General features: G+C 32.3%; 1 protein-coding gene across 14 annotated transcripts in view; it reads left to right on the top strand.

Moving 5' to 3' along the window:
• The window catches only part of mub (poly(rC)-binding protein mub), a 292,419-nt gene that overhangs the window by 226,294 nt on the left and 40,953 nt on the right, over positions 1-25,172 (top strand). For 4 of the 14 annotated variants that reach the window (XM_074127645.1, XM_074127634.1, XM_074127646.1 and 1 more), the window contains exons 3-7: positions 14,978-15,122; positions 17,082-17,138; positions 17,234-17,350; positions 22,220-22,483; positions 24,033-24,296. In XM_074127645.1, coding sequence (XP_073983746.1) covers positions 15,048-15,122; positions 17,082-17,138; positions 17,234-17,350; positions 22,220-22,483; positions 24,033-24,296 — 777 coding nt within the window. In that variant the 5' untranslated portion in view covers positions 14,978-15,047. Of the gene's footprint in view, positions 1-14,210; positions 14,371-14,532; positions 14,719-14,977; positions 15,123-17,081; positions 17,139-17,233; positions 17,351-22,219; positions 22,484-24,032; positions 24,297-25,172 lie in introns of those variants that run through there. The other 10 variants (XM_074127640.1, XM_074127648.1, XM_074127642.1 and 7 more) reach the window with 6 other exon arrangements.

The raw sequence follows: 25,172 nt of genomic DNA, 5'->3' as shown, positions 1-25,172 counted from the left end.
AAGTGCTAATATTTCTAAAATGCAAGAGATAACCAACGCTCGAATGCAAGTTTTTGGCCTAATTTTGTACTTGTGCATCATCTATATTGTGCAACAGATTGCATTAAACTAATAAACAAATTGTTTTTAAAAATTACTTAGATTTAACACCCCTAAATCTTTATCCCTCCATAGACTGCATAACATCCTTATTTCCAAATCCTCTTAAGTTGATAGAAGGTTAAAGGGTCCTACCTAGTCGACCTCTAATTTCATATTTTATATCAAGAAGAAAACAAGGTTACAAATTTAGTGTTATCCTTTTCCGTGTAATGCATTAAATGATCAAAATATACCCTCACTCTGACGCGAGAGCGGCAGCAGGATATTAGAGGGGCGCCTGGAAACATGTCGGTCGATAGCTATCAAATGTCCCCTGGGAGGGTCTGCTTCCTGCATTTTATTTTTTTATATTCTCTTTTTTTTTTTGGTGGGTCCGATCTCCATTTCATTCAAGCATATGTCCACATATATCTTTCTGTCTTCATGAAATATTGATAATCTTCCTGCCAAGTTTTTGTCCAATTGGTAGAGTAAACTGTTAATTTTTAATGTTTTTTTTTAATACCCCAACTTGGTCATTTAAAAGAGAATGTTTTGAAGTGACTTGTGAATAAAAATTAATGTTTCAAAATTAAACTTTAGGTTCCTGCCAGCTAGCACATTCTGTAGGACATTATTGTAACCTTTCCCATTGCTAAGGTCGGAATTTTTTTTTAAAGTTGGTTTAACATGTAAAGTATAAAACATTGGCAAACTAGCAAAAGAAATAATTTTTCATTTTTTGCTGCAATTCCTGAAAATTCGTTTCAACACTCCTACTTGAAAAACATCATTGTTAAAAAACTAGATTTTGTGTTTCTCAACCGCCATAATACATCTAATAATTTAAATAAACCCTTCAGAAACTTGAAATTTGATATTTATAAAATACAAGGCACTAACACAATCGGAAAAGTAGTTGTTGGTATTTGATATGGTCAAAAGTTAGAAATACACAAAATCTAGAAGACATTAGCTTTAGTTCATTCTATGCTGAGTGTCTTGTTCTAAAATTAGAGTATTGTGGTGATTAAAATTGTAGCTAAAAGGAAATTGTTGAATAAAAAAGCAAATAAGAGAAAGAGGTTCGAAAAAGTAAAATTAAAAAATATTAATTTAAAAATGGGTGCAAACCCATTATTTAACATCATTTTTTTTCCATTCTTCACAAATGAAATTGTGATGCGAGTGGTTGTGTTAAATGATAAAAGAGTATTAGTTATTTTGGTTAATAGCAAGGTCTATCTGGGTATTAAACCAAAATTAATTGATATTCCAAGGACGTTGATAAATGAAAATTTCTGTTCATCCCCAAAATAATAATCAATTTTCAAGTGGTTAACTATCTCTTTTAGTACTTTTCTGACAGGTATACTGCAACCCTTAATTCATTTAGTATAACTATACTTAAAAAACAAAAGTGATGAAATTAAATATAAATTCTGAGCCAAGTAGGTAGAAACTTTGTTAATAAGAATTGAAGTAACTCGTAAAAGTATCAGATTTTTATTTTTACAAATCAGGTAAAAACCAATTAACTTCTGTTTTGTTCTAAACACGTTTTACTAGGTAGAAAGTTACAAACAATGGAAAGTAATGGTATTAAGGTTATAATGCTATCGAATGATACAGTAACAAACTGGTTTGGAGCACACGGTATAATTAATGTACACATAAAGCTGAGAGTTTGGTTCCCCCCCTATGAACATCACGCCGTAACAATACTTTATGTAGTTCAGCTACACTGTTTGTATCAGCCCAATAAAGCCGCCTATTGACATAGGTAACTGCTACAAACTGCTATATTACAGCTGTTAGCTGTAGGTTTAATTTACGAATCATGCCATCTCATTCTATCGCTTATTTTACCGTATCCACGACTAACATGATTGGGCCACTTAAATTGCAATCATCTCTAGTTAGTTCGCAGTTTCCATGAGTTGGCATCGCTTTTATGAAATGAATCCTCAGTTGATCAAGAAATTAATTAAACTTAAAACACCGTAGTTCGTGCTACCGTCAGAAACAAAAGTGTACATGAGCCTTTAAAATTTCACTTCTACTCAGCCCAGGTTATTATAGTACAAATTTCAGGCTGGAAGATTGTGGAATATCAAGAGAACTTTCAATAATATTCTTGCTTCACCCTAAAAGTCCCTTCTTCAAGCCACAAGCAATCTTGGAATTCACTGGGCACCTGACTCATCATTTTATTCTGTGAATGTGACTAGCTAGTCCTTGTTCTCTCAAGGTGCCTTGGAATGGATGTTCATAACAGTAACCTGTTCTCCAGACATGCTTAAAACAAGAACTGGGTTGACTTTTTTTAGTTACCACCTGGTAAAGAATGCCTGGCAAAGAAGTTTTATGCTCCCAATGTCCAGAAGAAAACATCTTATTTGTAATGGTTCTTGCCTCAGCTTCGTGAAGCCCATAAAACTAATTGCTTATATTAGATATGCTACAAAAAACCAAGATTCTTTATTTATATTGAAAATATATTCTTGTTGCAAGTTAATCGAACGTCTTCTTATATTTGTTGCAATAATCTCTCGAGCCCAGATCTCAAATCGTTTTTTATTACAGTTATTAACGAATAAATGTAGTGGAATTAAAATTTAACTCTCAGAGTAATCGTTAACAGTAATTGGAATTATTCTTAAAACTATAGTTGTTCACAGTATTTGGCTTTAAAGTATTAAATTGAATGAGATCTCTAATTTCTGTGAACATTCTTGTCAAAAATACTAAAAATATTATTTTCTATACCGTTAAATATTTTTTGATTTTTTTAAATCATTTATTTATTGCACAAAGAAACAAACTTCATGGCAAGAAGTAGGTTTTACAAGTATAAGGATTTCTGCCATGAACAATTAGAGCACAATACATCCGTATTAATAATGAAAGAAAGAAAATATCATTTTTGTAATTGAAGTTGGAGAACAAAGCCAACTTAACTTAAATTAAAAACAAATAATCGTACTCATAGAGTCTTTTGTGCTTTTTGCACTGCTTTTTTTATTTTTTTATACACATTTTTTACTAGCCGGTCTCTCCAATTCTGAAGTCTGCAACAGTCATATTAATAAAGAAAGTGAACAGAAATTAAATTGGCATTAAGCTACAGATAGAAGCTCCTCATCAAAATATGGTCGAGGCCATAATTTCAATGATGTGCTCAAAGGGTAGGTAACCGTGCTCATTACAAAAATAAATTTAATGCTTTCAAGAGTATACCCATTTGAATTCAAAAGACTGCCATTTCCACATTGAGGACTGTTTCATAATGGCAAAAATCTCAGGAATGTCGTTAAAGGTAGCTTTGGATATTGATCAAATTGAAGATTATTTCTCAAATAGTCAGATTTATGTGGTCTTCTTAAGAATGAATTCCGCTAGCAGTAACATCTAATCCAGTTTTCATCGAGGTCCTTCTTTAATTGTGAGTATGGTATATGTAAGACGATAAAATAAAATCCTTTATAATAAAATTCAGTTCCAAAGACAAGTGATAAACAAGCAGATTCCAGAAATACATAAGTGAATTAGCGATGAGCTAGCAACCAGTTTGCATATCACGCGAACGAATCACGAAAGAAATAATAAAGTATTCTAAAATTTGATTAGTTTGTTCTTTTTATATAAATAAAAAATTATGTTTATGTTGTATTCATGCTGAAAATTTTTTCATTTTATTTTGTAAAAGTACTGTCAATGTTGTAAACACCTATTATGAATATTTATTACAATACTTGCTCCCTTAAAATGCATACAAAGAAAATCACATCAATCTGTACAAATGACTGCCCTAAAAGCTCATCTTATTCAGGAAATTTCTAAATATATACTTACTTCTTTGAAACCTGAATTTCCAAAATTAGACATGTTAATACTTTCTCTTACTAAGAATAAGAGATTAAGAGTTGAGAATATTATCCTTAACAAAAACTTACAGTTTAAAATGTTAAGTATAAGGGTTGATTAAACGCCAAAAGGTACACAAATCAGCGAGTACCCAACATTTCATTAATACTTCATTAATAGTTAAGTAATTCTACTGCATTAATTTTCATTAATAAGTTATTTTTTAGAATTTATTAGATGTCACAGACCCTTATGCTGGCCATTTTCGTCTACAAAATATATGTTCAAGTAGCACTGTAGATTGACTGTAATATCTAGTTATCTATAATAATGAAACTATTAATTACAGGTTAAAAAGAAAAACGTTATAAAAAATAAAAAAAAAATTATGAGGCTAAAAAATTCAAAACTTTTTTTTATAAAAAACTTACATTAATGATTTAGTTTATTTTATTTATTTATTTTTATTTTTAAATAGAAATCATCGGTTTAAGTTCATTCTTCGATTAAAGTAATTGTTATTTTATGAAGTAGTCAAACGTTTATAACAACAGGTAATAATTATCTGGCTTTATCGCAAATATTATAGTTTTCTTCAATTACATTCTCAATCTAGGTATTCATCCCACAATGTTGTATATAATATCGGTAAGACGAATTCAAGACAGTAGCCGACTCTAACTTTGTCTTTTTCTACTTTAACATGCATGTACATATTTATGTGATTTATCATAATTATAACAAAAAAAATATTATAAATGAAGTGGCCAGCATAAGGGTCTGTGACATCTAATAAATTCTAAAAAATAACTTATTAATGAAAATTAATGCAGTAGAATTACTTAACTATTAATGAAGTATTAATGAAATGTTGGGTACTCGCTGATTTGTGTACCTTTTGGCGTTTAATCAACCCTTATACTTAACATTTTAAACTGTAAGTTTTTGTTAAGGAGATTTTTGTACCTTTTGGATAGATTTTCCTTTTTGTCTATTTTACAAAGTTACATATCTTCTTTACAGATTTTTTTAAAATTTGGAATAAACAATTCTATCATTATAATCTGATAAGGTGTTAAGTCGGAACCGTAACTACCAATGGAGAGATCTTTTTAAAGAATGATTATAGTTGCGTTCCCCCGAACCATCCTCAATAACAATTTTTTTGAAAAAGCGTTTTGAATAACATAGGAAGGTATTTGTACGTAAATAGCAAAATTAAACTGCGATTTCAGTACTTCCTTTTAAGAGGAGTAAGAAAAATAAACTACGATTGCAGTACTTCTTCCTAAAAGGCAAAGAGGCAAAGATCTTTTAATCGAACGACAATTCATTGATTTAAATCGGTTCACTCATTGATAATTTAAATGATTGCAGTACTTCCTCTTAGTAGGTGCAAGAGCATCAGCAACGTAGAGGAGCTTTAACCACTTATTCGAGCTGAATTTGATCAAAATCGGACTAAGCGTTATAGAAATATTGGTAATAATAGTTTTAGAAAGGGCCTTATTTGGGTGGGGCAAACTCCCCTCCTTATGAGGCACGGCGTCGAGACTTTTAAAGTGCAAATCTGTACAAAATTTCGATTCGAATGACCCTTCATTCATGCAAATCGGTTCACGTGTCGATAATTTGCAACGATTGCTATACTTCCCCTTAACAAGTGTAAGAGCAGATCGTCGCTTTAATGTTACGTAGGGGAGCCCTAACCCTATCATCCTACCAAATTTTATCAAAATCGGACCAAGATTTACAGAGTAATTAGTAATAATAATTTTGGAGGGGGCCTTACATAAAGGGGGCTAACTCCTCTCCCATTCGATGTACAGCGTCGGGACCCCCAAAAGGCACATCTACATAAAATACTGAATCGAATGACACCTCATTCATGAAAATCGGTTCACGCGTTTAGGCGCTACGTTGTTTACAAAAAAGGTAACAACAAGAACAACAACAACAACAACAACAAGAACATTTTTTGAAAAAGCCGTTTTTGCTCATTTTTGGCAACTTTTTTCTCGAAACCTATTAGATCTGGGTTGTTGCAAAAAAATTACAGCTATAAAGGAGGGTTTGCCCTATAATTTAAAGAAAATTTGGGAATTTTATCTTTTATAGGAAAAGAGAAAAAAATTGTCAAAGTTGGGTGTTTTTCAACGTTACGCTTTTTCGTGCAGTTTTTGATGATCAACCCTTATACAACTGTCCTACCGGACAGTTTTAATAAAGATGAGTAACTCTGACCTGAAGAATTTCTGCATTATTGCCAACAATTGTTACAGATCAGATTAGAAAAGAAAATGATTCTTCTCTTTTTTTTAGAAATCCCACTTTCATCCAGCATCTAAATGAAATGTACGGACTCCTTTTCCTCTTTTTAAAATTTAATTTTCTTAATGAACTGCTCGGAATTATTCCTTATATTATCAAATTAAAATTAACTAATGTATTTATTTTAAATCTGATTGCAAAGAAATCAAATCTTCTTACAAGATCATCTCTCGGTTTATTATTATTAGATCATGGAAGGATCATGTCCCCCGAGGCACAGCAGCAGCCAGATTACTCTTCTCTTGGTTAGAAACATTTCTTCTTTTTAATTCATCTGTTGTGTTCAAGAATATGAGTTGCCTTTATTCTTGATTTCTCTTCCAATAGTTTATATCTTCTGATTTGTGTTTTGAACATGTGTTCTGCTAGTTAAGCATTTCTGTGTTCTCTAATTAAATAAAATCAGTTTCAATCTTTGGCGAAAACAAATTTATCCATTTGTACTATCAAGTTACTTGTTTTCACGTTAATGTAATAAGAGGGGATTAATTTGAATCTTCAATTTAACTGTCCAAATTTAATCAGTTTCTTCACTAATTTCGGTATAGACTTTGTTCAAGTTGCAATAATTATGTAATTACCTGTTTTATGAAAGTAAATTCAAACTATACGCAATTGAAATTTCATTATAGTTTTGTGAATTGGTTCAGTTCGTTTGTAACATCTTATCATTGCACTTATAAACCATTTAACGAATACCTTCATTAAATAAGTTCATCTTAATTAATCTGAGCTCATTATTATTAGTTCTAATAATCTAAGCCCTTTGCAGTCCAAGTCATGGCTAGAAACTAAAGTGTATTAAATCCTTGGAATTAGCACAATCGTGGAGAAAAATTAGAAATGTTTTATTTTATGTAAGAATAATGTAGAAAGATGAAGATAAAAAAGACTACGAATGTTTTGGTTATAGGAGCACATAGTTCAAAGCATTATAATAAACGATTTGCATGGGATAATATCTCTTAGTGATCAATGAACACTTGTGAATTATTTTTGTGGTTTTTTTATGGGAAGTTATCTTGACTAAAAGTTGAGATTTTATTTCTTTGTATAGAGTTTGGGAAGCTAGATCTCGTTTCAATGTTTCACATCAGTTCTTCATCACAAATCTAAGAAGATATCCTTAATTTAGAAAGTTTTGTTTTTTTACTTTGGAGTATTTAAAAATAACTTACATGCTTGAGTTAGAAATTGATAAATAATAATTTACTGGTATGATCATGTAAGATATGCAAGATATAAGGTAATAAAATGGTAACAAAATATTTTGCTCCAAAATCCTTTAGAACACTATTACACTGTCTTTTCTTTAAATAAAAGAAAAATCATGAAAAGATAAGTATAAAAGGACCAAGGTCTCTACCGTTATCCTTTGCCATTTCCACCCTTAATCGAGCCTTCACTCTCCGCCGATCTCGGTTTCCTTGAAGATCAGTCCGGCTATTCTTAACAATAATTTTTTCTAGGGTAGAGTTATTAACTCAACGCCCAACTCCCTGTTATCTCAGAGCATCTGAGATTCTTGAGATTCTTTGAGAAAAACATAGTCACAAAGTCAACTCGAAATTAGGAAATATTAATTTAGAAGTTTGTACAAGGAGAGAAAGTATGGTAGTCAGGAGTAGGTGAAGTTACTAGCTAGATCTAGCTGATAAACTTTGATTCGCCTGAAGAAGCTGCCTGAGGGGATGTAGAAGAGGAGATGCGTGTATACGCTTAGATCCTAACTATTACACTTTAGTTTTACTGGCAATGAGGCTACTTGCAAACTAATTTGAAGGTGGCTCTTTAGCTAGGGACACCAACTCATTAGAAGATTATGTGATGACAACTTGACCCTATTCCTTCCTTAGCCAAACTCATCTGCTACTTCCTTTGCATCCTACAAACTTGTAGTTCTACTCCCCTATTCAGAACACTCGGTCCCCAATAACCAATTTACCCTAGTTTAACAGTAACCGTTCCCAACTAGTGGATGAACTGAAATTAATTTTAATTATAGTAATACAGCTCTTCAATTGTTCTGTCGTTATCGTACAATTTTGTTTGGTGATTTCAATTTATTCAAATGTAATTTATAGTTTTCTCTTGACAGAACCGAGGAGTTGTGGGGATTATGAACGCTTATTAAGTTATGCTTCGTGAATATATTAACTTAGAGAACAGATCAAATACTGGGACAATTATCAGATCAATTACCAGAAGGATTGTGGAGTAAAAATTTCACACAAATATTTTAATAAGAAGTTATTTCCTGTATTTAAATATTCTCCGGGCAATTTCTTATACGCATTTGGAGACATCTTTAAATCATAATAGTACCTATTATGCGTATGCAATTTGAAAGGAAAGCGTAACTAATCTCCTCTCAAATTTAAAAGTCCTTAGCAGAATAGAATTATATAGAACGTTTTTTGTTGCAAAGAATTTACTAATGTTTATAGTAAACATCTTTTTAAGGCTATACATTTTTATGTTATTGAGGTACTAATATTGTGCAATGATGGGAAACTTTAAAAGTTAGAACATAGAAAATCAATCCGATCCTAGTTTTAAACAAATCTTTAAAAAGTAATTATGCGATAGAAAGAGTTTTTACTTTATTTCAGTAATAATGAGGGTAAGTAGAGAATAATAAAGTTCGAATTAAGCCATCGCTAGATCTGAATAACATTCACTCAGCAATCTTTCTGTAGTAGAGGACGTCTTCCATTTATTCAAAATATCAAAATATGTGAAAAATTTCGTGGAGAACTTTTCTATACCTCGATTATGTTATCGTTTTCTATGTTAGCATCTAGCATAGTGTCATATATGTCTGATCCCAGTTTTATACACTCTTGATTTTCGACAGTTCAATTTTCTTGACAGTTGTTGAACCACAGTGCTCTTCTTAGAGTGTACAGAGAAATTCTTCAAGTCGCTATCTTTTCCTTAATTTCTCTGCGGTAATCTCATTGTTTCTGGCTTTTGACACCGTACATATATTTAATTCCTTCTTCTTTAATCTCTGTCCAGAATTATTTTCGCATTCCTCTAGCTTCTGAAAAGCCCTTCTCATGTCTGCTTTTGTCGTGCCTCGATCAACATATATATTAGATGTTCGTTCAACCCATTATGAATATGGAATCCGTGGTTGGGCTCGCAACAGAGATTAAACATCTTGCTCAAAATCGGACCGCCATGCCTCAGACGTGATTCTACCCTGAGCCTCTCCATCAGTGCTTTCTTCACTTTAACTTGGTAACTCGTACAGTTAATAGTTAACCTTAGTGTATACATTAATCTTATTAACTTATTAGCATATTGTGTATATGTAGATATTTGTTTTCATTGCGGTGTAAAGGTTCCGGCTATAGCCCTTGTTCTATGTTCCGTACATAGTTCTATTTCCTCGCCAAATCTTTCCTATGCAAGACAGAGACAGTCCGATTCTGTTCTTCCTGCTTCTTTTATTCTATAATTATAATCTATGATTTGGGAAATGGATTGGGGATGGGGCTTTATAGCCTCGTTTAGGCTTCTACATTCGCCCCTGTGCGTCTTCAAGGAGCTATATATAACTGAACTTCTATTTCCTAAAACTGTTCAATGGTCTGACTCATTAAGATTGGTTTGAACGTTCATCGTTTACAAGACGCAGGCAATCAATTTCAACACCATATTTGTAAATACTAAAAATAAAATAAGTTTGTTGTTGCACTTAACGGAAAAGTGCATTATTATTATTAATGTATTATAAAGAAATATTTACAATACTAACTAGCCAAAACCTTCATATATATATGTACATAATGTAGTATATATAAATGTAAAACACGTGTGACCCTGTCTCTAAAAAAGTTGGCAAAGTAAACTTCCAGATGTTCTGTATGTCATATTTATATATTTAATTATAATGTGATTTTTTAACCTTATTTTATTTTTTATAATAAGTTGTATTAATGTGTAATTAATAATTAATTTTTATTGCGTTGGTTCTCTTTATTTTACTAAAAAATTGGGTCTTGGCCGTGTTGTATAAAAAACACCCAAAAATTTATTATTTATTATTTCCTAACCTTTCGACAATCATTGCCTGTCATCATCAAGTGTAAAACTTAGTATGCATAAAATCAAGTTTATGTTTAATGTAGTCCACAGGCACTGAATGTAACTTTCTATGCTGTAACCGTAAGGTTTTGGAATCATTTTGTGGCACAGCAGTTTTGTCAACAACTAGAAGTTTAATTAAGTGCCTAAAAAAAAAAAATTTGTTGGTCAAACATCTATTCATCTTTAAAAACAAGAGAACCTCGTTTATCTTGTTGTAATAGGAGTATCCTGATTGATGGTCATTGTTCATAAAATTGATAAAAAGTCAGAGTAACTAGTTTTCTTGTTGTTCAGTGTTAAATCCGACTTAACGCGAGTTATTTCAACAGAGGTTGTACTAAGTCCTAGAAAAGTTTTTCATGTACTTTCAAAGTATTACCCAATAGATTTAGAACAACTGATCTTCTCTCAGCAGTAATTCCTTTAAATTAATGCTTTAGCAAAAACTTTGAATCAGCTTACAACTTAATTTCAAATCAATTGTAATAATTTATTTTACTTTAATTTCAGTAGAAAAATCAACTATATTTAAAGAATAAACTCTTGTACTTAGTATTATTTCCACTTATTTAATAAAACCTTGTTCGTACAGCTTTCATATTTCTAGAAATAGTAATCCTAGAAACAATATCTTTTAGTTTTTGGCTTAATACTTTAACAAAAAGGAGCTTAGATAATCACTTAATGCTGTCATCCCAGACAGACTGTCACCATATATCCGAATAAGGGTACAGATGAGTGAATTCAAGCCTGCACTTTATTTCAGAGAAAATTTCGTCATCAAAACATCTGTTACCAATAGTGACCAACTCCTCTGCCATTCTTTCAAAGAGCCATGGTACTGCAGACCTGAAATGTAGCCATAGATATAGAAGTTACCTCCACTGTATGAAGCTTAGCCTTTCACTCTGGTAACCAACGTTGTCATAATGAGCCTCCTTCATTCTTGGATGCAACTCTGTTAATCAAAAAGCGTAAAATGATGTGAACTCAAAATTTATCTTCATATGATGACGTTTTTTGCCGGTCTTCTGCATTCTGGTTGTAATTAAGTTAGGCCTTTTTAGGTCTTGAACAGTCTTGAATCAGTGGTTAGTTCAACTGTGGTAGTTTCTTGACATTGTGAATTGTTAATCCTTTGTCTGTTAATTTTGTATACCTAATGTAGTGTATTGAAATGTGAAACTTCTAAAAAGGTACCGAATAGTGGTAACTCGTGTGTCATCAATCCCTTTGCAAAGAAAAGCTTGATCCTTGGAGAGCCCTAAACTTAATGCTGAATACTTAAGCAAATCCTGTACCACAATACTTTTACTTTTGAATTTGAAAATGTTTATTTACAATTTAAATTTTTGTATACAAATATATAGAAAAGGAGGTTTCAGGCTGCATGCCTATATCCTCTCCACAACATATCAACATTTACATTGGGTACAAGTCGAACTTAATGCTAAGGCAAAAAATTTAAAAAAACCTTACTACGTACATGGAGTTAATTAAAGCAAGATATGCTTTAGCCTTTTGTGCTTGTATTTTCTATAATTAAGAGAACTTAAGTTATAGTCCATAATACTTAAGTTATAGTCCATAATGCGGCTAGGGACTATGTGTACAGGAAGTTACAAAGTTTTCCGTAGCGTTGTAGATAAATGTGGACACGCTGGCAACATCAAGTGCTGCATGCATGTAATCTATGGGTGTCCACCGGGGATATGACCCAACTAACCTTAAGCATTTGTTTTGGACTCTTTGTAACTTCCCGTAATTGGTGCAACAAGTATTGGACCACACAGGGGCTGCATATAGTAGTACGGAGCGGATATAAAGATAGTAGATAAGTTTTTTATTAAAAAAAATCTAAGTTAGAGTTGCGGTTCAAAAGAGGAAAGAGACTGCACATAGTTCCTACCGCTTTATCGCACACTGAGTTTTCTTTTAGTTAAATAGCTTTGAACAAAGTAAATTAAATATCTCGGAAAGCCATTCTCAATTAATTTATAGATAAGGCCATTGTGCCAAACACAATCAAAGGCTTTTTCTGAGGAGGCTGTAAGAAATGAGATATTGCGACAAATAGAGATGGTTTGACAAGTGTCCTCATCCCACCAGAATTCGTCATTAAGCCAATAAAACAAACAAGTTTTTAAGGCAAAAGTGTACGGACAAGACCTAGCCACCTTCTGTTATCAATCGCATAAAGAGCACAATTTGATTGTACTTCGCAAAGAAATATCTACTATTTAAATTTAAAACTTCTCCTTTATCTTTAACCAGCTTTTAGAATGTTTTTATTTTTTTTTAAACACTGAATCAGAATCTGATCATCCCTTGTAAGAGAAAATTTAAAGACCGTTAAATTCTAAGAAGCTTATTTTCTCAAGAATGATCCTAGATTGGAAACAGGCAATAAATGAATGGGAATATTTGAACAAAAATGAAAAAAATCATAGGAAGTTCAAATGGTTCAATTGTTAAAAGCAGAGTAAAATACTAAAATCAATAAAATGTAGCTCCAACAATAAAGAAATTCATATTTTTCACAAGCACCAAAAAAAAATTCACAGTTACTAAAATTTTCAAAAAATAATTTGTATTATTTCGCAAATCCTCTGGGAGAATTCAACAGTATTGTTAACCGAACCTGTATAAACAGTCAGTTTGTACAGAATGACGAAGAGTCTTAATTGGGACAACCGGATTTACTCGTATTTTGTTTCAATTGAAAAATATTATTTTTCTCATTGATCATCCATTCGTTAACCGCTTAGCTTGTCCAGATCCTGTCACATTCCTCTCCCCATCTAATCTCTCACTAAGTGATGTGAGGACATTGAAATCTCCAAGGTATAGTTTTCATTTTTACCATCATTTATATCCTAACTCTGCCAGTATGAAACTCTAAAAATTAGAATTGAAAAATGCGCTAATTAATTCTGTTGATATTGTCCATTCCCTTTAACAACTCATCAATTATGAAAATTAAGGTGAAATAAGTGTAGGACAAAATCAGCGTCAACGATACGTCGTTTCTTTGTCGGTGGCTCTTTATAACCATAATCATGTAAGATCGCCTCAAGATATTCTAATTTGAATCGACTTTTTAATTTTTACAAAAAAATTGAACAAATATTTGTTTAATATTTGTAATATTTACCACAAGATTATTATTTTTAAGCAGGTGACATAATCCTTTAATACTCTTGCTGGTAATTCTAACATTTTAATTTGATATAAATAAGTATATTTCAATTCCCCTTATGTAAGCGCCTTCATTAGATATTCAAGCATTTCTTTTTATCTTGTAGGGCTTTCGGCTAATTAGTAGGTCCTCTATGCTGAGTAAGTTGTCTTGGTGTTTCTCTTTATTTTTTCCCAACTATTCCACAAAATTTTACCTGCTTTCAACTAAAATGTTTCTCATCATTTAGCTTTTTTTTTGTGCAAATGAAGGCATTTTGTCTTTTTGCAATGCGCAGTCCAATAAGATTAGCCATAATAGAATGAGAATGGAAATCGTCAGGATTAATGTGGTGTAATGCGAAACGTCTAAAAAACTTTGTTGAGCTCTTCTCAGAAGAATAGGCAATTCGTGTTGGGGTAAGTCAGCTCGATCCGCACCAGGATGCAGGAGAAAGCATCAAAAATAATAATATACAGTCATCCAAATTGATCAAATTATTCAGACTTTGTTAATAAGTATTTTAAATCGTGTTAACTAGCCCAAATTGTGCACATTAATTACTGATTAGGACTTTAAAAAATTACATAAATAACTGGTAGGCAGTGCCAGTTAACAGAGATTAAATTATTGAATGATTTGGTTTAGTTAGAGGTTACGCCTTCAGGTAGCAGCACTGCACAATTGGGTTGTAGTCTATCCCCACTGTTCAGTTTGCCTGGTCATCACTTCACTCCGTTTTCTTTCTCTGTTTAGCTCGTTCTTCCCTGTTGTTTTAAACATCCCCATTATTAAATTTATGTTCTTCGTTTCAGGTAAGCAGTATTATTTTTTGTAAATTTGTGCCAAGATCTGTTCGTTTTAAGTAAACAAAACTGGTAAAATTATTTACGTCAGTACAGTTATTCTGTATAACCTATATCAGCGTCTCTCCTGTTTTCACCTCACATATAGTTTCTCATTTAGTGCATCTTTCTATCTGTAGAATTGCATTTATGAATTTAGCTAATACATTTTTAAACAAGTTGTAAAATGTTTAATAGTTTGTTAAAATTTTAAATTCATGTGGATATATTAAGCCGCCATTACTAAAAAATGTTCAATCAATGCTGGGATGGACGCTTGTCTTATCCTGGAAATATTTTATATTAATTATCCAAACAGTACGTTTACTAAGGTTAAATTACTGATTGCCCTCTGAGGGAAGAGTTAGTTAGTTTTTATATAAATAAAACTAGGCGTTTTTATTTTGTTTATATACAAAACGTTTACAAATAGAGAAAACATCTTTGCATTCATTATGTAGGTCTCCACTTTTTTGGAGAATGTATATCTTTTAGATTTTTCTTAATTTTTAGTGAAAGTTCTCTTTATGTTTTGATGCAATTTCGCTTTAATGTTATTTTTTTATTTATTTTTCAGTGTGATCTGAGCTAAAATTGTCTCTACCCAGTCCCTCGTTGTCCACGTTCCACTTTTACTACCTACAACCATGGATCCTGAAGGCAAATTTTCAAATGATGACCCAAATGTCACTCTAACAATCAGATTTATTATGCAAGGAAAGGTAAGAACAAAACTTTTTTTTCCCTTAAATTGTAGAAGAATTTATTTGAAAATTTAACGTTAAAGTACGAAGTATATTGCTTTATTTAATAGTAGCTGTTTGACTCCAACAAAATGTTTGTATAGGGTTATCTTTAATTGTATCCTGTCCATAGTATGTGCCAACAAATTCTTTTGTCACTTGCATTTTTAAATGTTTATATTTAGTTACTACCTTATAGAAGGGTTAAAACATTCCTGCTTCGATCACCATGCATTTACCATTTTATTTTATTTTGAAAGGTGCAGAGTATTAAAAAAAAAAAGGTCATGGAAACAATATTTGGAATTTTCTTGTTCATTGGGCAGTTAAAAGTTTGGAGAGAATTTACTTTTAAAAAAAAAGTAATTTTGACTAAATTGTGTTAACATTTTTTATTATAAAACCGTAAATCGTGTTTGCAAAAGTTTAATTCTATTTGAATTGTATTAAAAACTTACTATAGGAATAAGGGTTTCTTCTTATTATGAACTTCATTAAAAAGTGTTTAGAATAAGTTTTAAAGATCAATATTTTCATTTTATTTAGCTGCTTTGCAAAATTTCAGAAGTCACTTTAAGAATAAATAGGATTTGTTCGTAGAACTTTTTCGTAGTACTTACGATTCACTATTTATAAAGACCTTTATTACAAATTTTTCCAATCATACATAATTAGTTTTCTTTTATTATTTGTCTTGTTATTTTTGCTGCTAGTAGTAGTACTTCTCTGAACTTTAACTGATACTTTTTCTGTAATTCTTTACGTGCGACATGGATATTGTCAGATTTATTTCTCTAAGGATCTGAAGCTTGTTTAGTATTTATGTCATTCTTCGTTCCATTTTAATTAGCAAAACTATTTGTGGATATTCTTCCACTTGTGCGAGTCTTGGTCTCGCATAGAAAGGATCATCAGTGTCCCTGTCTGCCAGTTAAGCATTTCCAGCCTCTTTTGCCTACTTAACCTCGACCAGCCAGTTTTATGCATGTCCTGTAGCTGTAATTTAGTGTGGTGATTCAACAAAATCTGCCAATTTTTATCTCCGTCATCATCTCACAGAATACGTAAAGGATCTCAGCTCTCTGTTCGTTCTTAGTATCCAGGATTGATCATCCATTTTCATATATTTCACTCTCTCTGTATGTACAGAGAAAGAGCCAGAGTCTTGGCCATTGTATCATTTATTTTGTTCGTTTGGGGGGGGGGGGTTCACTACTGAACCCATACCTGCCCTGGCAATCTCAAAACGATATACTGACGAGATTAGCAAGAAGTGAAGCTGAGGGAGGAAGTGGTGAGACTTCGGACGGAGATAATAGGCTGTCAGCAGGCTAAGAGTTATATTGTAGGAATTATCCGGACACTAAGAAAACACTTGTTGGATACGGGAGAGAAGCATTTTGAATTCTGATGGTGGTGGTGGCTGGGCATCTTACTGTGTTGGGTCATGAATACCATTGAAAGGAAGATCTACGCCATCTGCACGTAGTGTGATTGATGTCAGAGTGTGGGAAAGCGTGTATCATAATTAGCCGTAGTGTTCTTGCTCTCTGGAGTCCAGTTATAGGATATTTGGTGCTGGAAACATATTAAGGGAGGATGTAATGTCGGTCAATGTAAGATTTTGGATTGAGACTGGCTAACTGTTCAGGGAATTTGGAGGATTGGTGTAAAAGCCTTTGGATGACTAGGTCCCTCGCATTTTTTGCTGCCCTAGCAATAATAATTTGCGTAAAAATATTTACAGTTGCTTATTCACTGTTATTTAATTCTCATGAAGTGGTTTATCTGATGTGGTTACAAATATATTAGAAATGCTTATAATTATTTCACTAATATGTAATTACTACTTATTTCTTGATAGTACCTATACTTCTTATGTAAATTGCTAGTTTATTCAAACATTTTAATACTTTTTTTTTGTTCTTTTAATTTTAGGAAGTCGGAAGCATTATTGGGAAGAAAGGTGAAATTGTGAATAGATTCCGTGAAGAGGTAATTAAATAATATTTGGTTTCTTTACGTTAAACTTATATTAATGCAACTTTCTTAAATAAAATAATCACCTTGAATATAATTTTTTTTTTTAGTCTGGAGCTAAAATAAATATATCAGATGGATCTTGTCCAGAGCGAATTGTCACCGTAACTGGGTCTACCCAGGCAATCTACAAGGCATTCACTTTTATTTGCAAGAAATTTGAAGAAGTAATTGTCATATTTTTTTTTATAATAAATTTCTTAATTTATTTATTCAAATTCTTCTAATTTTTAATAGCAATGGAGGGAGATAATTATCTTAATTAAGAAGTGTTTTTTCTTTTATTTAATTTGTTACATAAGTTCAGTTAGTTTAATTTTAGTTGCTTCTCTGTCGAAAATGATCAATAATTCTACATTTAATGTTACTGCTTACAATAGCATGTTGAAATATTAATGTAGCCCTCTTAATTCAACTTTTAAAAATAGTTTACTTAAAAATAACAAAAAAATTTATTAGTAATTTGCTTAATTACTTTATGTTAGTTTTTTTTAGTGCCACTGTGTCCGATGCACGTTAAAATTTTTTAGTCTTAGGCTCCCATATACGAGGGTCGTTTGAAAAGTCCGTGCAAAAATAAAAACTACTTAATTTTTTGGGGTAAACCTTTTTTATTTTTCAACATAGTCTCCTTTTAGGCTTATACACTTCGTCCAACGCTGCTCTAGTTTGTTGATCCCTTCCGAATAATAGGATTTGTCCAAGTCTGAAAACTAGCCATTCGTTTCTACAATCACCTCCTCGTTTGAATAAAATCTTTTTCCCCTCCCGCCATTTCTTCATATTGGGGAACAAATAGTAGTCCGAGGGAGCCAAGTCTGGAGAATAGGGGGGGATGTGAAACGAGTTGGAACCCTATTTCCATTAATTTTGCGGCCACAACTGCTGAGGTGTGAGCTGGTGCGTTGTCGTGATGGAAATAGACTTTTTTTGTGGGCCAATCGTGGGCGTTTTTCTTGCAGCTCGGTTTTCAAACGGTCCAATAACGATGCACCTGTAATAGTTTTACCCTTTTCCAGATAGTCGATGAGGATTATTCCTTGCGAATCCCAAAAGACAGTCGCCATAATCTTTCCGGCCGAAGGAACGGTCTTCGCCTTTTTTGGCGCAGATTCCCCCTTGGTAACCCATTGTTTAGATTGTTCTTTGGTCTCAGGAGTGTAGTGATGTATCCATGTTTCATCCACAGTGACGAAACGACGCTTAAAGTCATGCGGATTCTTCTGGAACAGCTGCAAACCGTCCTTGCAACACTTCACACGATTTCGTTTTTGGTCAAACGTGAGAAAATCACTCGACTTCCTCGATTCAAACGAATGCCAAACACAAAGAAATAGACCGATCTGGCTGAAACTTGGTGTGTGTTCTTCCAAGAGATGCTACTAACTAAACATAACCTCGATACGCGCCAGTGGTGCTATCTCTCTGACTTTGCACGGACTTTTCAAACGACCCTCGTATTTCAATTTTATTACGTCCTATTTAATTTTTGATTATTTTTATCTCACCTCCAGTTTTTAAACAATGTTGGTGTAATTTTGTTTGTCTTTTCAACATAGTTTCAACTTGCCCCTATACCGCAATATTTTGTTGTTATACTTCATATAATATTGCTTAAATGTCTTAAATTTGTTTTTAAGTCATTGCCTACACAACAAAAAAAAATGTTAAGGTTATTGCCCTTCGCTTGTTTATTTTGTTTATAATGTAGGCAGGTTTAATTGCTAATGCATGCGTAAAATATAGTTCCTTAAACAATAAGTTATCTTCGCTTCCAAACTGTCAGTTATTTAATTTCCATCTATTTTTTTGTATTTTTCAATTTTATAGTATAATGTGGTACATTAAACATTTAGACCAAAAGATTATTTAAAGCAATCTTTTTAAGAAATAGGCATCTATAATCTTTGTCTTTAGACACCATGCAACTTTTAGTTACCATTTACACTAGATTTAAAATTCCATTTTTTTTTTTTTTTTTTTAGTTACAATAGAAAGGAAATTGCTTTGTGAAACTTTTCGCTTATTTAATTATTCTACATTGCTTCGCAGATAAATAATAAATATGTAAATTTGTATAAAAAGCAAGTTCAGGCATGTTTAATGAAAAAGAAGCAAATTCTGAATGAATTTCTCTTATCAAAAAATAATTTTGGGGTTGAAGGGCTCTAGCCAGGCTAAATGTCAAATCATTCAGAAATTTGTAGAGGTTTAATGACCAATCAAAGATTTTTTCGGCTAAAAAGAAATGGCTACAGTATCGTTGTTACTCATAGTATGATTTCTATAAGGTTTAAATATCAACTTGGCAGCCCCTTTTACATTTACAATACTGTAATTCTACTTTTCGAAAATTTCATAAATATTAATAGAATCTCTCATAAATATCCCATAAGAATTTTTCTTTTTTTTTACGGAATATGTTTTAAATTAAAATTGGGTGCACAGAGTTTACTGAGAATCGTTAGGAGCGTTTTCCAGTAGTTCTTAAATAAATAAAAATTAAGTGTAAAAAATTAAGCTAATCGATTTTAATGTTTTTAAGTTCGACATCGCTCTGATTTAATAATAGAGAAATAAGAGACGAAGATGTAGAATTGAATAAAAGTTGTAATCATATGTGGACTTTAAATCCGTCAGTTTCCTTCTTAACCGAAGGTTCAGGTTACAAAGAATTTAAACCTTAAACCTGTCTGATTTTTCAGATTATGTTAATATGTAGTAAAATAGTCGGTCACTTCGATGAAAAATACAGTTAGAGATAGCAATTATTTCTAATACCTATTAATAAGAAATAAATTATAAATACCTATTATAAAGAAATAATGCTATTCAGCTATCTCTTACAAATTATCAATCTAGACAACCCAAACATCGTGTTATAAGTTATAATTAATCTGTTAAAATTTTAGGAAATGTTACGTAGTTAAATTTAATCGTAAATTGAATAATAACAGAACTGTTATCAACTTTATATGGTTGCATGGAAACACTACATCCAATACTGGCTTTAAAATTACAGATCAACGTAGTGTATTTTTTTTGACATATTTGAACACTTAAAAAAAAAATTATGCGGTTAATTTGTAATAATCACTACAAATAATTTTTCTGTTATAATTTGTTAATAATAATCCACTTTTTTTTAGTATTAATCTTTTCATTACGTGACTTGGAAATTTGTTTTTAAATTTTATTACTACAGGGTGACCCAGTGAAAATGATCACATTTCTTTTTTTGAATAACTGTGGTGGTAACACTGCTACAGGGACGAACGCGCGCTCTATGGTTAGTAGAGACCTGGGAGATTCCTGTTATCAACATTTTAGTAATCATGGAACGTTACACTGCAAAAGAACGAGCATTTTGTGTAGAAGCATATTTTCGAGATAAATCGGTTGTGAAAGTTCATAGAGCGTTTCGTAAACAGTTCAAAGTTAAAAGTAATGAATCTGTTCCTACGCGAAAATCGATCCTCAGGTGGGTTGAAAACTTCCGTGAAAGTGGCAAGACGACTGATAAGATTCATCCAGGTGCCAAAAGAACAGTTCGTACACCGGAAAACATCGGAAAAGTTTGCCAAGCAATAAAAATTAGTCCAATTCGTTCCGCTCGCCGTCACGCAGCTTCTTTAAAGTTATCAAGGGAATCTGTGCGTCGAATTCTAACCTCAGACTTGAACCACCATCCATATAAGTTGATGATCACTCAAGAGTTGAAAGAAACTGATTACCGACAGAGATTACTTTTCGCCGAAAACATGTTAAAGAAATTGGACGATGGTGAGATTGATTTAAATAATCTTTTAATGAGCGATGAAACTCATTTCGAACTCTCTGGATCGGTAAATAAACAAAACTTTCGGTACTGGGCAAGTGGTAATCCCCAATTCATTCCAGAAAAACCGTTACATAGCCAACGAGTTACAGTATGGGCCGGTGTAGCGTCGTAGGGAATTATCGGACCGTATTTTTTCGACGGAACCGTCAATGGAGAGAGGTACAGGGAGATGTTAAACTTGTTCCTCATCCCCAAACTCCGCCGCAAACGTCGTTTGAATCGAACCTGGTTCCAGCAAGACGGGGCAACTTGTCACACCGCCGCTCTTACACTTGCGTTGTTGAAAGAAACGTTTGGAATTCGTTTATTGTCACGTTCTTCAGATTTCGCTTGGCCGCCTCGCTCGCCAGATTTGACGGTTCCAGATTTTTTTCTGTGGGGGTATTTGAAAAGTCGTGTTTATAAAACCAAGCCCCGTGATCTAGAGGATTTAAAATCGAGGATTAGAGCCGAATTCGCAAAAATTTTGGCTTCCATGCTGAAGAAAGTATTCAAAAACTTCGTTAAACGATTGGAAGAATGTAAAGCCCAGAACGGTCATCATTTGAAGGATGTAATATTCCACAAATAATCTCCCATGTTTCTACTTTTCAAAGATTTTTTTGTTACTTTTATATCTATAATACTTTTGTTGTTATTAAAGAAATAAATGTGGTCATTTTCACTGGGTCACCCTTTATTATCAGCTGATTCATTATTATAAAATAAAAATTATTGTTTCTATCAAGCTCGATTGTAAAGTTCATTGTATCGATCATATTTCAGTGTCGATTATCGTCCAAGCAAATTAAGCTATTGGTAAAAAATATTTCTCTGGATATCCGAAATTTGTTAGCGTCGTGCGCTAAAGTTGTTTTTTTTTCTTTTTAAGTGTTCAAATATTTCTTTTTCTTTAGTAAATATTTAAATACATTTTTTTATTTAACTAATAAAAAAGGTAACAAATATTTCCACTTATCAATACAGTTACTTTTTTCCACTATGCTTTAAATAATTATGCTTGCACATTTTTTAGCCATTTTTTTCTTCTCTAATTTGTTTTGTATTGTTTTTGTTGTTTTCTTTTTTCTTTTTTTTTTTTTTCTTTTTTTGCTTGCCTATGCGCCCTCTTCCCATCACAACCTTAAAAATCTACAATCAACCACAACACACATGCGAACATGTGTGCGTACACACACGGTCTTTTGACTCCCAGTTTGTGCATCAGTTTCAAGAGATGCAAAATGGAGGCGGTTCAAGAGCACCAATCACTTTACGGCTCATCGTACCAGCATCACAATGTGGATCATTGATTGGAAAAGGTGGATCTAAAATCAAAGAGATTAGAGAGGTTACAATGGCCAGTATACAAGTTGCCAGCGATATGCTTCCTAATTCTACTGAGAGGGCTGTGACCATTACTGGAACTAGTGATGCCATCACCCAATCAATTTATCACATCTGTCAAGTTATGCTCGAGGTAAGATTTTGTTTTTAAATTTTTCTGAAATCTAGTGATTTAATGTAAATAGTAATGTTATAGAAGAATTAGTGATTTATTTCTAGAGATCCAGTTCTAATCTTCTCAGTGTTTACACAAAACAAAACAAAACAAAAAGTAGGTTATACGGTGTAAATGTCTATCTACTATGTGATTGCATTTGTCGTTTGACACTATATTTAGCGTCTGTTTATATCAATAATCTTCGTGGCACTTTAAGATGGGGGATATGTTAGGGAACCTAAAAAAGAGCTTATCCCCAGGCTAAGCTTGGAAAATAGAGAGTTTACACATCGTTTAATAAATTAAACGGTTTAAAAAAAAAAAAAATTGTCATATAAATTACATCAATTCCAAGTTAGAAACCTAACAATTTAGAAATACATATACATTATTTTTGAAAAAATGTTTAGATTTGAATCAGTTTCGGACTTCATTCTCAAATTTACATTAATATTTGAGAAAAAATGAAATATTTCATGATAATACGCCTATTTTTCTCATTTCTAATCTTTTCCCGATTTAAATAAATATTTCAAGTCTATCCTTAACGCCATTTCTTTAAGTTCCGTTTGTTTCTAAAGTTTCGGTTTTTACTTTAGCCGAAACTATTGAAATGTGTTTACCCACACGATCTTGGGACGATGAATGAACGTCTGAAATCAGCTAGATTACTTCATTTAACTGTGTGAAGTTTATTATATCCAGCAGAGTGGATTTATGTACCTTAAATATGACCAAGATTTAAATTAGCACTAAATGTGTGAGCCTACATTTTCGGTCAAGCTTCACATTGAAGCTTTCTTTTGCGTTGCCTCTTTTGAGGAATGGAGAAAAAATTGAAGACTGAAAATAAATATAAATTTTTACTGCCATCATGATAAAACTAGTTGAGAGATGAGACAAAGATATAAATTATGAGACCATGTATGTGTTCAGAAGTGATTGCATAATAAATTGTGAGATTCAAATCACCTATCATTTGAACTTACAACAATTTGTCTCCTTATTTACAAACGAAGCCCATGTAAATTTAAACAAAAACACTGCACTAATCGATTAACTCCACTTTTTGAAAAATATTGAAATTTAAGTGTCAAAGCACTTTATTCAGTCAAAGCTTTTTATAATTGATAATAAATTCATCAAATAATAAAGAATAACACTATTAAACGACAAAAAAATGTTTGGTCATTAAATAATCAATAATTTATTTCAGAAGCCATTTCGATTAATTCCGTTCTCTAATGTAAATCATTGCAAATTATTCAGCTCAAACTCAGTTACAGGCACTGAATGACAGCGGCATATTTATTTGAATTTATATTATAAAAAGTATTAAAAAAAATAATTTACGTTATTTCAGTGTTGTTTTTTGTATTTTTGAGTTAATCGAGTTGTGCTGTGGAACGGGTTAATTAATGAAATGTTAGATTTAGAGAGATTCATTATCTTTTTTTAAACAGTTATTTTATTTTTTTTATTTTTCTCATTATTAATGCATAACTTTCTACATTTCTTTTTGCAGTCTCCACCAAAAGGCGCAACTATTCCATATCGTCCGAAACCGCAGGTGACAGCACCGGTTATACTGGCTGGAGGGCAAACATACACAATTCAGGGTAACTACGCAGTGCCAACACACAGTGAAGTAAGTAGCACTGCGTGCCTCGGAGGTGGTTGGGTACCACCTCCACTGTTTCCGGCCCCTGGGGGCTTAGTCGACCCTTTACTCAAGACACCCCACTTACAGGCGGCTCTACCGCCAGCACACCTCACCGCCGCCAGTGAAGTAAGTCTAGACACAACCCCCCACTGTGATATCGCCACGATCTTATATATACATCATTTATATTACTTTTAATATATATATATTTTTTTAAAAAAAAGTTAAAAGAAAAAGAAATACCTAAAATTTCTTCTAATCTTTGGACCCCGACCTATAATCCTTCTGATCTCTGTTAACAGTCTTTTTTCCAGTATCACTTATTCTGTGTATCAATGTATATATAAATTAATTTCTAATTGACTTTATCAAATACAGGTTATTTCATTTTATTTTATTTTTTTAATTTGATTCGCAAATCGTCATTTATCTCTGTCAATCAATAAATAAACTTTCAAATTAAAGTTAGCCGAATCTAGTAATTCATCATAGCGACCAAAAAACTATAGTTTCATAGTTGTCGATTTTAATAAAGTAAAATAATGCCAGTTGATTAAATTTCTAATGGAGGTCGTAATAGTTTACTGAGATTTTCAAAATGTAATTATGTACTACTCTAAAATCTAGGATCTAGGGAATTGGGGTTTTGATCCATGCTTTAAAGCCCAAGTTAATTTCTTTGTCTATTAAACAAACTTTTGCTCTGAGAAGATTAAATTTTTGGGGTTAACTGTTTCTCCCGTTTAAGCCAAGTAAATTGGTTAATTCTTCTATCTTTTTAATCTGATGAAGTGATATTTCCTTTACTTCTCAGATATTTTATGATTTCAAAGGATAATATTTGGCTAAGAGCGATATTTGCTGATAGTTAAATGTATTCAGCAGAAAATATATTACCACTTCTCTCATCGTACGGGGCTAAAAAAAAAGAATAGAATAGAATAGATTAGATTAAATTAGGGCGGCCTCAAGGCCTACGCCACCGCGACCCCTATGGATCTA

This window comes from Rhodnius prolixus, unplaced genomic scaffold (assembly GCF_049639745.1).
Source record: "Rhodnius prolixus isolate KJV_2025 unplaced genomic scaffold, Rpr scaffold_9, whole genome shotgun sequence".
Taxonomy (NCBI): Eukaryota; Metazoa; Arthropoda; class Insecta; order Hemiptera; family Reduviidae; genus Rhodnius; species Rhodnius prolixus.
This window is presented reverse-complemented; position numbering and strand designations above follow the sequence as displayed.